This window comes from Rousettus aegyptiacus, unplaced genomic scaffold (genome assembly GCF_014176215.1).
Source record: "Rousettus aegyptiacus isolate mRouAeg1 unplaced genomic scaffold, mRouAeg1.p scaffold_m13_p_8, whole genome shotgun sequence".
In the NCBI taxonomy this organism is placed as follows: domain Eukaryota; kingdom Metazoa; phylum Chordata; class Mammalia; order Chiroptera; family Pteropodidae; genus Rousettus; species Rousettus aegyptiacus.
Genome location: NW_023416311.1, coordinates 8,140,216 through 8,154,306, shown reverse-complemented (window position 1 = coordinate 8,154,306; position 14,091 = coordinate 8,140,216). Strand labels below are relative to the sequence as shown.

Genomic DNA, 14,091 nt, shown 5'->3' with positions numbered 1-14,091 from the left:
TTCCCTATGAAATAAAAATCACAGGGAAATTAAAATCAGATATGCCCCATTTTATATAACATTTATGGAAACTCCCAGGTAAATAAAATAATGTCAAACATTTTAGGGGTAAGTATATAACCATGCCCTCCTTTAAAGCATGATTTTCTTAAGCTTTCTTCGAGTGGGGCCTCCCAGCCATAGATAAACAACTAAAACCACTGACTCTCCTTTAAATTCACTAAGAGCATGGGTGAACCTCTGGCACATAAAATGATGGACAATGACAAAAAATGACAAATGGGATGTAAGCTACCTTCTCCTGAGGGAGGGCGGGGCTGCTCCTCTGAAAAAGTGAGGCCCTTCTGCAGGGGACATTAAAGTGACACCCCCACTTCCGATCTTCTAGCCCAGCGCCAGGTCAAAACACCTGTATTCTGAAATGTCACACAGAGAGTGGTGGGAGAAAGAGTAGCTCTAAGATGCCCCTGCACAGGAAGGCTGGCCCTGCCAGGGTCACGTACCGCGGCGGAGGACAAGCTCTTTCGTGTGGTTACTCTTTCATGATAAGAAGATATGCTGACTGAAGATAATTTGCAAAGAATGTAAAAAGCATACAAGGGGCATCTCCCAGGTCACTTGTAATCCTCACTCCTCCAAAATAGTCATTGTCAACACCGTGACACCTTCCCTTCTGCACATATTTTAACCCAGTGCATGCACAAATGTATGTTTGCTCAAAACACATTATACATGCTTATATGTTTTTCACTAAAAATAATGTAAACATGTGCCCTGGGAAAGGCCTTGGTACATGTTATCAATCAGTCTTTTTCATTTCCTCTTTTGCCGTCAGCTCATATCCTTTGTTCATTCTACCTTCTGAGTAAACTGAACATTCACTTTAGACCAGCTAATAATGAGGAGCTTACTTCACTTCTGACTACCATTTATTTTTAGGAAATAAGAAAAATTCCATTCCAAAGCAATAGGCTTTGGTTTAGCAAGCTCTTCCCATTAAAACAGAACTGGATAGTCTTTTCATGCTCAGGATTTACCTTCTTGACTTTTCAGTGCAAAGAAAACAGTAAGGGGCTACATGACCCAGTGTGGTCTGGGGAACAAGCTAGCTCTGTGTAGAACACCAGGCAGCTTTAGAATGAAAGGCACTCAATCCAGACTTAGGCCCCCAAACACACCATCCCTTTCCACCAAGCCTGTGTGTGTCTCTGTCTCCCTCAACACATATTCACAATTCCAGCTGCTGAGAATATCTTCATGCAAAGCCCAGAGCTAGGTATTATGACTTAGTAAGTTTCTGAACTGTGTTTGGAATTCCAAAATTATGCTTCATTAAACTTCATGCCCAATCTCTGTCCCACACAGATGGAACTGGTAGTGTTACTGTCCACAATTCTATGACTATATAGCTCTTTAAATGGTTCTTAGAAAGAAAAAGGCTCATCACGACATTATCAGCCGTAGAACGGGGTGAGTCACGCTCTGTTTTTAGTGCGTGATTTGACAAGACCCTGCTACCACAGGAAGTCTTCCAGCAAAAATTCTTTGAGAGATAAAAAGGAAAAAACAAGGAAATTATTCAATATAATGAAGGAAGCTCTCTCCTAAAGGAACACAAAAAGCACAGCAGTGGCTGTAATAGACGGTAAAGTGGGTGCAGGAAATTGAAACAGTAAACGTCACATACGTGAGTTAGGGATCTCACTAAAATAATCTGGCAATTGCTTTTCCTGGTAAAGATACTGTCAAAGCCATGTGACTGGGTCCCCAAGGACACAGCCTGTTAAAAACAGAATAGAATTTGTAAAAAAAAAAAAAAAAAAAAGGAGAGAACATCTGGTTTATCAGGCTTTAAAAGGCCCGGCGTTGATTTCCCTTTCTACCAAAACATCCGCATCCACGTGCACGAGCTGCCAAGCCCCTGTTGCCTTTGCTAACGTTCTGCCCCTGCTTGCTGAACTTAAAGCAAGACTCAGGCAAAGAAGAAGAGAGCCAGGTGACAACCCTGTGGCAGACATTCACAGAAGCCTGCACGCTTGGGGAGAAGGCTCCTTGATCCCCATTTCCTCCTTGCACAAGAGGGATGAGGTGGTCATGGGTAGGGCTCACACCCGTGAAAGCTTGGGCAGGCAGGACCTGACACCCCGTAAGGCTCAACACATACCTGTTGTTTTGCCCCACAAGAACGTGGGGTTCTCTGCCGTCGATCCTGCCATCCACTGTAACCTCAGAAGGCCAAGAGAGCACGCGAGTTCTGCTAGCCACATCCATGCTCATATAAAACACACATATTGGGAGAAGCAAACTTCTCACCAAAACCACCACAGCTGACACTCACACCAAAGCCCTTTTGCCTTTCATTCCTAATTAATACATTTTTTTCAAAACAGTTTAGAATAACCAATGATTTGCATTTCTTTTGTGTGAAGTACCTTAAACCTATTTCGTTTTCAGCAAAAGAATCCCATCTGCCCGAATACTGAAAAAATTCAGCATTACCTGTTGCAGGGAAAAAATAAGACAGTAGGAAGACGGTCAACCATAAATTCCCAAGGAAGATCATTCTGAGATACATCAAGCCTAGAAAAGAGAAAGAACAGAAAAAGTAAAAGACCAGCCAAGAAACTCCAACCTAAAAGAAACTTCTCAAATAACTGAAGAACCTGGAGCATCTTCTGCGGCCCACGCCGCCTAGTCCCTTACTGGTGAGCACACCACCACGCGTGCGGTGGGCGCAGCTCACGCGGGAAGCACTGACACTTCCAGGACACACACCTTTCCACTTAACTTACCCACGAAAATGTAATGTCCTGAAGGTAAAAATAAACTCCCCCCAGAATGCCTCACTGACAGCAGTCTGCCTACCTGGCAGGATCTGGGAAAGTACTTTAATCCTTAAATTAGCTCTGGGAAAAGAAAGGAAATCATTGTGCAAAATACATCAAGCCTCTGAAGATTTAAGAAAATTGGGAAATACTGTATTTTAGATTTTGTAAATCTGGACAGAGGCCAAAAAAAGTTCTATTTTCTTAGCAGATTTAAAATTAATTTTACAATACAGAAAATAATATCTGTACTAAATTAACCAACCTACCTGTGTTTAAGTACTATTAAACTAGGTGGCGGCCCCTCCTGTAGCTGGCACTGAGCTTGGCATGCAGCAAGTCCTCCCACCCCCAGGGGCTGCTCAGACGAAGCAAAAAGAACATTCTAGAAGGAGGAAACCAGTAGAGCCCTAGTCACAAACAGCACATACAAAAGATGGAAATGTTCTGACTCATTAATTTGATGGAAGTTTTCAGAAAGTATGGGTGGGGGTGGGGGAAGACCAGTGCATTTGTCCAAAAGGATAAAATTCACTTTTATTATTAAAAAAAAAAAAAAATGACGTAGCCAAATTATAACTGTTTTAAACAGCTTTACTAACAAAACAGCATTCCTGCCTACTCCAAACGTTATTAGACTTCCATTTTTTTAAAAAAAGTCCTTTGAACACTTTAATCTATAATCAAATGTTTTTTTCCCCTCGATTTTTACTTCAAAGCAAGACCAAACTATAAAATTAAAAAGAAAAACATTTGTAAGCATCCACTTGGAACTCCACTGGGTTAATGGGGCCCTTCTTTCTGGGACTCTCATTCAGACTTGGTGTAGATTCCTACATATCGTTAAGAGCAGTCATCACATATTTCCTCCTCTATTCGTCTCAATTAATTGTATGTACAACATTTCTCTAATGAATGGATAAAAAATCCCATCAAATGCCCAACCATAATTTGCTTAATCATTCCTCTATTGTTGGATTTAAATAATGGTACCATGGTTAGCTAAGTCCCCCAAAGTAAAACTAACAGGGTCAAAAACGTATAACCATTTTTGTGATTTTTGTACAGTGTTGCTAATTTGCTTTCCAAAAAGATTTTGTCAATTTACTTATTCTATTAGCTACATCTGACTCTGCCGATTTCATTTTATTTTATCAAAACAAGATTCTGTCACTTAAAAGCTTTTGTTAATTTAATAAGTATAAATGGCACTTTGTGATTGTTTTAATTTACACCAATTAGATTTAATTTCCCCACTTGTTTATTTACAGCCTCCTCACATGAAAACCCTGTTCATGTCCTTTTCTTCACATTGGAATCCCTCTCAGCTGTTTCCCCCTCCCCACATATTTTATTGTGGTAAAATATACGTAACATAAAACCTAGGATCTTAACCAATTTCTAAGTGTACAGTTCAGTGGCATTAAGTACATTCACACTACTGTGCAACCATCACCGCCATCCATCTCCAGAACGCTTTATCTTGCAAAACAAAATTCTGTCCTCATTAAACAGCTCCCCAGCCTCTAGCCAACACCATCCTACTTTCTGTCTCTACGAATCTGGCTACTGTAGGTACCTCATATAAGTAGAACCATACATAATTTGCCTTTTTGTGTCTTATTTCACTCAGCATCAATGTCCTCAAGGTTCATCCACGCTGTAACGTGAGTCAGAATTCCCTTCCCTTTTACGGCTGCATGGCACTCCACTGTGTGCACAGACCACATTTTCCGCTCAGCAGTTTCTTAAACTATTTTAATTTCTCAGAGTCTGGAATATGAAAGCCTCATTCTGAATCTTGGTCCCTCACTGACAGGTTACATGACTGGGCAAATTACCTAACCTTTCTGTGCCTCAGTTTCCTCCTCAGTATAAAGAAAGTGATACTCATGCCTGTTGTACTCGATGTTTTGGGGATTAAATCAGATAATATGTATATATAAAAATCTCTCAGTACAGTAACTTAAATTTGGCTCTAATCTTCACTTATAGCACATATAACAGGTGAAATATATATGCTGTAAAAAAATAACTTATTCTTTTTTTAGTCTGTTTTCCTTATTTATTTTCATTGCACATTTTTCTAGTAGAATCTGTTCATTTTTCATTTTTTTAACTGCTTCACTTTGGAAAGCTTCCATCTCTCAAAGGAACTAGCAAATCTAATATTCTAGCTTCTATTTTCTATGATCTAATTTTTTATATTTAATTCTAATCCATTTGGAGGGGTTATTGGTGGGGGGAGAAGATGTAGCTTATATCTAAATACTTTCCCCGCCGAACTGCTTACCTTATCCAAAAACTCTTTATTTGAGCCTTGTTTTACAAAACGATGATCAAAAAGTTTTTGTTTACTAAAGAGTCCACATACAGTATCCATGGAATCACAAAACAATAAGTGGCTATTGACCAATCTTTCCTTTTAATTTCAGGAATGAGGATAAAAATGAGGCCTGGCGGACAGATTTGCTTCAGGTCCCAGGACTAGAAGCAGCAGATCAGGAACTAGCCCCCTTGTGCTGGGCCGAAGCCCCAGTGCGACGCAACTCCACGGGAACCCTTCCTGTGGCAGTCCAGGCAGCTGACCATTCAGGGGGCTGCCCTTGCAACCAGGTCAGCGCTGTTCCCAAGGAACTGCGCCCGCCCTCCTATGAATTCAATCAGGGCTAAACACACTCAACATCATCAGAATTCATATGGAAAACTTTCGTTCAATGAAATTTTGCTCATGGGTTTAAGCTGGCAATTAAATTCAACCAAGTCTTACTCATGGTTAATGAAAAATGGGCAGATCCTTGTAAACTACATGGCCAAGCTATAAGGAAGAGGAAAGACAGGCACACAGCAGAAGAGGCTTCCTTACCTTGCCACGGTGAACGTATCTGCTGGCAGGAGACGAGCTAGCTGGATAAAGACGTGATTGAGGGATGGACAGAAGCCGCACCACTGTGCGTAATAAAGCAGCAAAACATCCTGTGGGAGGGGGAGATGGCTATTACTGGGGCCTGGGGAGCAGGCTCCTTGTGCCTTCACTGTGCTTAGAACCCAGCAGGCATTTGATAAATGCTGCTTATGCACAAATTACAGTGAAAAATTTAATCATTAGATTTTCCCAGTTATGTGCTTTCTTAAAGACTTTTTGCAATTAGAAAACCACATGTAATTTATACATGTTCTGAAATAAGACTGTCAGGTGGTTAACCTTCTGTACGTCAAAACCGGCTGCTCACCCCAAGAATTACAGGTTTGCAAATAACTTCGATAGGGACAGATGGCTTGATTTTTGCCTCTCTCATGATTCCATACCTGCTTTTGAAGCACTACTTCCCAAAAGGTATCGGTTGTCACTTCAGTGATTAAATGCTGAGAAGGGAACTGGGCAGAGTCACTTCCAATAAGATGCCTTTTCAAGGGACTGTAGAGAATGCTGAAGTTCTGAATGAAAGACTCTAAAATAAAAAGAAAATAAGATCAACTCTTCTCTAAGTACAAGAAAAGTAGCTGGCCTACTTTAAACTCTGTATTTTAAAAACGGGAATGGCTTCACAGGCTCACATTTCACGGGCTCACATTTGTAACACTTTACCTACAGGCAAAACCCTGAACAGAGCTGTACAGGGTGGTGCCAGGTTTAGCTTTGGGGGTACTGACTCAGCAGACAGTAATTTAGATAACAAAAAACCCACGTGGTGTTAGATGCTCTGATACTCACTGAGTAGGAATGCTATCCTGTTTTTTCCTAATAGGACTGGTCCATAAATAGACACCTAAGATGGCATAAGTCATCAACATGCCACAATCTAAGAGACAGAGTTCAACCTTTAAATATAACCACAGATGCGATAATTGCACAAGGTACTATATAATGGGAACGGTGTTTTATACTTATTGAGGACAAGGAGCTATGGGTTTTTTTCCTTTTATTAAAGTTCTTCAAGTTTCTTAAAAGGTTAAGAAAAATGAACTCAATTATATTTAGCAGAAAATCACATAAATAAAACTCATAAATAATCCAAAAACTTAACTTGAACCAAAAGTTTTACCCTCCCGCACAATGCCCCTGCCTTCAGATTGCTTTGTATCATCTGAAGCAGCACTAATCTGAGTTTTACTTCTTTTTCTTTCTTCTCTCTCCATTTTTAGGTCCTAATGAACAATGAAATGTTCTGTAGAGACGAAGTGAAGAATGTCATGTGAATACTAAAGAGAATTCATTGTCAGCATTTGAATAACACTTAGTCCGCTATAGTCTTGAAAAATAAAAACTAGAATTATTTCCTAATCTGAATGAAGCCTAAATTCTGAGACTGCCTCAGAGACAGCTGACTTTAAGAGTCAACCCTCCAAACCAATAATGACACCCAGTAGATGTTTTTTTAAAAGCACCTTTACAAATATTGTCACCAACTACAGAACAAAGGACAACTGCGCTGGATGTTTTAGGATACAGAATATGAAAAGAAATATTAAGAAGTCTTCTTTTAGATTACCCTTAAACTCAAAGAGAACACAGACATGAGCTCACTGAGCTCACTTGAGTATAACTGAACAGAATTCCAATAACATTCAATAAACATTTACTTAAAAAATATAGGCTTATTTCATTTTAAGAAAACTCAGTACCAAAATATAACTTTAGAAAACATGAATTAAGAGCAATCTGTAAAATTAATAGAATACACACTTCATAAAATAACTGGTCATGGGGTCCTTTAAACACTCAGGAGGAGCCTTCGTGTTTATAATATATAATTTGACACAGAACAAAATCAACATTTACATAAGCCTTTTCAAACACGTCTAAGGTAAGAAACAAGCTTTACCTGGATTTAAAAGAAGACTGCTAAAAGGACTGTTATTTAGGGTCTCTGAGTTTACTCTGTTGTCATACCCTCTAAAACGTGAAAACAAAAGGTTTCCTTCCCTACCGAATTCTTCCCGTCTCCATTTGGCAAACACTGACTTTCCCAATGAGGCTGAACTAATGAGGCTTTTGAATCCCCACTTCCTCGTGCGTGCGTACATCAAGGATGTCAGCAAAGTCCTGGGAACAGGGCAGGGAAGTTCACAGCTGCTGCCAAGCTCCACGAGCGAGCTCTAGGATGCCTTCGTATGACGGGGCCTTAACCCGCAAAATGGGTTTTTATCCATTTGCAATCTCACTCTTGTTTACTGCACTTGACACTTGTTTGTTACAATCTAGGCACCCAAGGTCACAGCAGTATTCCCCAATGGGGGATAAAACAGCAACGGAACAAACTGGGCCTTGACATTTACACAATAAACCTGTGAGACTAGGAGAACGGGCAGCTTTTTTGTTTCACTGCTTCCTGTTTTAAGTTTGAGAATGTCACATTCATCAGCCCCTTGGCACGTTCACACCAGAAGGGCTCTCATCACAGAGGCCAGGTTCCCACTGACTGCAGCTCGCCCCTAGAAATGTGACAGGTAAAACCAATCTGAAATGTTGGACTCTCACTCCCCGAGACTAAATTACAAACTTACCCCAAATTTGGAATTAGAAAGTTTCTGTTCCATTTAACGAACAAAATTAGCTTCTTGTAAAATGATAACTGCAGTCTAAAGATTTCAAGCGAGCTAAAGAGGTGACATCACCTCCATGTAATGAGATCCCTAGATAAAAGTTACTTATGTGAAGTCACGCAAATTTATCGTTTGGGGAAGGAAAATGCCTACAGTACCTAGGGTGAACTTCATGAGAGCTTGTTCTGGATCCAAGATATAGTGGGACTCTTCTTTCACATCAACAATGGCAGCAAATTCTTTCACCCGAGTGGTGCTGGGAGCGCCCAGCCTCTCTGCATATAACCAAAACAAATTTGAATCCAGAAGGTAGAGGTTCAGGGTCTTATTGGTTCTGCAGCTCAGACCGGTGAAGTCTGTGCTGCTCGCGTCCACTTCAGGAAAGAGATGCCTGTTCTCCTCAATGTGAGGAACGGGGCCTGGAGTACTGACCTCACATTCCTTCTCAAGGGAAGAAAATGCAATGCTCGGGGCTTCAGAACCAACGAAGCCCTCCACACCCCTGTTCATGGTCCTGCAACATGCAGTGTAGTAGCTGAATGGACTGTAAGAACTCAGAAAATTGCTACACTCCACGCTGTCTGACGCTACATGATAAAAGGCTTGCTCCTTGAGGTAGAAAGAATCCACAGCTGCTGCCATCTCGAGAAAGCTGCACTGTGGCATGCTGACCGAGCTCGGCCGGATGCCGACAGCCGTCTGGTTGACACACAGCTCACAGACGTTGTGGGTCCTGGAGATGGAGTGCCACTGGGGCAGCACCACGGTGTTGCAGCAAGGTGAAACCGTTATCAGCGGGGCATCTGACAGCTGCACTGGCTGTTCAGATGCCAGAGACTTGAACACCGGGGCATCCACTCGCCGCAGGTGCTGAAGGAGCCGCTCCACCACCTCGTCCCTGTGACAGTTGTTGTACTCCAAGGCCACTTCGGTGATCTGAAACACGGGAAAGAGTACATGAGAGGCATAGGGCTGATGGAGAGGCCCCTTAGCTGTGAGGCCTGGAAAGCATTCTAGTCTGATCCACAAGAAGAAATGCTGGCCGGAAGCACTGTGTCAAATAGGAAGCCATCACACCAAAAGCTATTAACGAAAAGGCTTGGATTATTTCAGAACGTGCCATTCTATGAACAAATAGGAACCAACCGCTTAGAGACCAAAGCGGCTGTAGAGGAGATGTTTTAGTCTACCATATGATAAGAAAGAAGCTTACCCCACGACATACGTCCACGTCATTAAAGAACTGGGAACAGAATTTAAATCTCATCTCCCAGTTGAGTGCATTTTCCTTTATTTTACATCTGTAAAAATTCTCCATACGATGTCATCTCTCTTCATCTAAACTAACAGCCTAAAAACTTTCCAAAAATCAGATTTTATGGGTGGATCAAAATATTTCATGGTTTATATGTTTCTAAAGAAATTAATGCCTCACAGGCTAAGAATTCAACCTGTTCCAAACCATACCCATCCATCTTGCCTTCCCGCATAACCTCTTCCTCCTCCTGTACCGCCCTCTCCAGGAAAACGGTATCATCAAACTGGAAGAATCAGTTGATCCTCAATTTGTCCTCTTAGTCACCACAAGCCTCAAAGCTAGCCAGCTCTGACTTCGGCATTGCAAGCAGCATTTGCAAGCCCACGGCTGCTGCCTCAGTTCAGGTAAATTGTCCTAGACCGCCACTTCCTCTTCCCTGCCTTAACTGAGCCTCTTCACTACCACCACTTATTTTTACAAGTGCAACCCTTAGTATGACAATCGATGGCCCCCTACCTAGAACAGAAAATCTAAAACAATCTAGCCCGCATGTGTCTTTCTGATGTTGTCCTGTCCTCCTTACATCAGGCAAGGACCTCTCACAAGGCCAGGCCTTTACAGGCCTGATCAGGACCTCCTTCCACTGACAAACCTTAATACTGACCCCAAGACCCAGCATCAGGGTGTCTAACTCTGCCCCCATCGTGGAAGAGTTGGGTTCTGCATCTAGAGGGACCCAGAAGCTCCTCCCAGAGAATCCTGTAAGTGTCTGCTGAGACGCCTTTCTTCCCCACAAGCTATGGATCCTCACGGGCAAGGACTGCGTTTGATTTCTCCTGCTCTCCACGGAGCCTCGCACAGAGCCGGGCACACAGCAAACACCTGGTGAAAGAATGGCATCTCAGGTACCGTACGTGCTCCTGCTTTCTGCTGAGATGAACCACTTTAGCCTCAGATCAGGATTAGCCATTTAGATTTACACCTCATTCCAAGACTCTTCCATTTCCAAACCGAGTATCTGTCATCACTGACCCATTTCATGAGAGCCAGTCATTATAATCCAAATGTATTTACTCCCTAAAACACAACCATGTGCTAACTTGGATCCAATCTTGCCACGGTGAGTTAAAAGGTTAAGTCATTCAGGATTTTGTTTCATTAAAGTGTAAGTGTGGGGTGTGTGTGTGCGCGCGCACGCGGCATGTGTGTGTGTAAAATCCATTTAATGAGTGCTTGCCCAATGTCAAAAAAAAAAAACCCAAATTTTATAACATGATGTTTATAGAAAGAGTTAATCCAAGACATATGCATTTGTACAGAAAAAGCAATTGTTTGAATAGTTGCTGGGCATTAAAAAAGGTCACTTTCAATGATAAACCAATGTTTTGTTTTTTCCCCACACAAAAGCCTCTCAGCCCTTTTTGGATAAGGCTCTGACAGCACACAGCCCTAATGAGGTCGAGTCTATATAACCCATAAAGAGCCCAGCTGTCCTCTGGCCCCATCTTGGTACTGCTTTACAGTCAAAGACACAATACATTACTACCCCCACCCATCCCTCTCCCCCCAACAAAAATCAAAAACCAAGTATTCACTGTGGTCTTTTATAAAAAGTCCCAACAAAAATAAAAAACCAAGTATTCACTGTGGTCTTTTATAAAAAGTCACCTTTCCTCATCTTTCATTTTCTCACAAAGCAGCATGTCAAGGATATTTTAACTGAAGAAAATATTTTGTATAGAGGAATGCTTTTGAAGAGTGAGGAATTGTTATTTTTCTCGTATAAACTGAACCTCTTTACTTTTATAGTCCTTTTATATAACAGGCACTTTTGAAAATGCAATTCGAGTTGTAGCCCATACGTGAATCACTTGATGCTATATTTAATCTCATGTGAATTAATAAGGAAAATTTGACAAATTACTTTAACTGTTTGCAGTACGAATGTTTTGTTCCATTTCTTTGATCAGAGAAAGGGATGAATCTGAAAAAAATAACCTTGCCTTTGCCTACTGGACTTAGGCACTGTGAAGGCCTCAAAGCCATGCTGTTATAGCTGAAAATAAGTCAGACACTGAGATATCTCATTATGACCTCTCTAGAACTCTCTAGAAACTCCAGAGGCCAGTGGCCTGAGGCTATCTGGGTGCACACTGTGTAAGAGGAGCTGCCTGGTCCTGGACTGGGCCTCATGGTGTGGCCACCACAGGGCCACCTCTCATGGACTCCCATCACGTTCCCCACTACAGCTGCTCCAAACCTCCTTGGCTAGCAAGCCAACTCCACCACCCTCGCTCTGTGACCTCTCTGCACAGCGATGGGAGCTTCCTCAGCTATCTGCCCACAGCTAGGCCTAAAAGTAGTCATGGGAGAATTAGGGTTAAGGCTTGCACTCTGCTGTGGACAAGGAGCACATGAGTTTAGAACTCGGCCTGTTAAGTGTGGTGTTCATTCTTCCCTCTCCTCCCACCAGTGAATTCTGGTCACTGCGTCACTATTTCCCTGGTCACGTGCCACACTTCCCCTCCCCACCACCACCATTCAAGTTCAGGATCACCACTTCTCACTTTTCTGGAACACTGGTGCCAGGAAACGCAGCTCTGCTGACATCTCCACTGTCAGTGAGCCTGTGACGGCTGCAATTAACGCTGAAGTCCTCTAAGAAGCACCCAAGGGCCTCTCTTCCAATGTTTTTTTCTCCAGGTCTTCTCCACTCAGCCCTTTACAGGGACCACTCAACCTGTACTATTTCCTAATACCTAAAAGTGCTGCAACTTCCACATCCCTTTGCCTTCGCTCAGGCTGTTCCTTCCCTTGAGTTTTTCTCAGTCCATCAAGACCCTGGCCACCCCAGGAGGTGTGTCTCAAATACTCACTCCTCCCTCAGCCCCTCCTAACCCTTCCCCTGCCCAGCCCCCAGCCTTCTGGGACAGAGCCTGCTCTCCTCTAGCTCCTCCTGACCTAGGCCTGCAGCTGACCTTCCTCTGCCTTAAATTATAAGTAGGCTCTTATCTCCCTATTGGATGAGCCTCCAAGACCATGACACCAAGGCTGCGTCTTCTCCACCTTTCTCCCCTGTGGCTCCCTGGCACAGAGCTCAGTAAACATTTGCTGAACTAACCCAAAATAAAGAGGGAACTGTACTGCACAGAACACTTTACCTGGCTAAGTAAGCTCCAACACTGCAAGAACGCCACCTGGATTCACAATCCCAACCATGCACTGAAGTTAAGGGTAATCCATGCACCTTTCAAGGACACAATGAGTCCCAAGGAAAGGAGCGACAGGCAAAACCATGAGAAACAGCAGGCCTGGCCGTAGATGGAGAAGTCAGGGGAGGTGGGGGAAGACTGTCAGCTGAGCGCAAATGGCTAGAAAGCAAGTGTCCTCCCACCACGTTCCTAAATCCAGCTGTGACCCCTAAAGAGAACTGGGCTCCAGTCACAAAACCCCAGGCCACCCGGGAGCCTGACATACCCAAACCAGACAAGATCAAATTCTCCAGAAGGAAACTTTAAAACCCCACCATTCCTACAAAGGGCTCTGTGGCTCTTAATATGAGATGCAGTAAAAACCTAGTAGTTTGGAATATAGTCTTAGTTCATAAAATATCTATGTAGTAAAGATTTTCTAAGGAAATTAAGTCTTATTACTTCAAGTCCTCCCTAATCAAAGAAGAAATAAAGTCACTTCATTTCTTCTTTCTTCCTCTAAGCCAAGGCTGCAGCAAGCATTCAACATGCACCCCGTAAGGACACGATTAACAAAGTGAGGGGTCTGGCTGGGCAAGAACCCTGTCTCCCCCTTCCCTCCAGGCGGACCATGAGGCTCGCAGGGAGAGTCCGGGGAGGAGCAGTGTCTGGTGAGCCTGCCTGGTGGTACACTGGTAGTCTGAAATTGGTTTTGGCCAATTAAGGGATCCTTGAGGGAAGGAAAAAATAAAACCCCCAGTAAATCCAATTTAGCAATCCCAGGCGCTCTTTGCTGATTGTTATTGCTCTCTGTAAGTGGCTCCAAATGATCCACATATAAAATAAACGCGAAGCCAGAGTGAGTGAGTGAGTGTACCAGATGCAGCAGGGAAGGGAGAAGGAGGGGCTCATTCTGGCTATGTGCACGACAGGACAGGTTTAGAAAGACAGGGGGTCCCGGTGTCAGCTCTACTGCTGTAGGCTGCTGGGCTGAGGACAGCCAGGGCCAGCAGTCTGGCCAAACCTCCAGGACAATGGCATCTCCTAAGCCACACTAAACCCTGCCTGTGTTGCTGTCCATTCTCTGTCCCAGTCCCTGACATCAGTCATCGTGGGAAGAGGGACATACAGCCCTTCTCTGGAAAGACATGAGCAGCTGTTAGTAAATGCGGCCGGCAAGGCTGTGGGGGACCCAATCCTAGGCATGTGCGTTACCGCTCATTCATAGGAGAAAGGAGGAATGAATGCCGTAAGGACGCAGCTGCCACTC

At 43.1% G+C, this 14,091-nt stretch overlaps 1 protein-coding gene across 4 annotated transcripts in view; it reads right to left on the bottom strand.

Moving 5' to 3' along the window:
- The window catches only part of TXNDC11 (thioredoxin domain containing 11), a 54,822-nt gene that overhangs the window by 1,881 nt on the left and 38,850 nt on the right, over nucleotides 1–14,091 (bottom strand). For all 4 annotated transcript variants that reach the window (XM_036225450.1, XM_016159642.2, XM_036225451.1 and 1 more), the window contains 4 exons: nucleotides 8,531–9,308; nucleotides 6,135–6,277; nucleotides 5,692–5,801; nucleotides 2,500–2,580 (listed from right to left, as the gene is read on the bottom strand). In XM_036225450.1, the coding sequence (XP_036081343.1) occupies nucleotides 2,500–2,580; nucleotides 5,692–5,801; nucleotides 6,135–6,277; nucleotides 8,531–9,308 (1,112 nt within the window). The remainder of the gene's footprint in view (nucleotides 1–2,499; nucleotides 2,581–5,691; nucleotides 5,802–6,134; nucleotides 6,278–8,530; nucleotides 9,309–14,091) is intronic.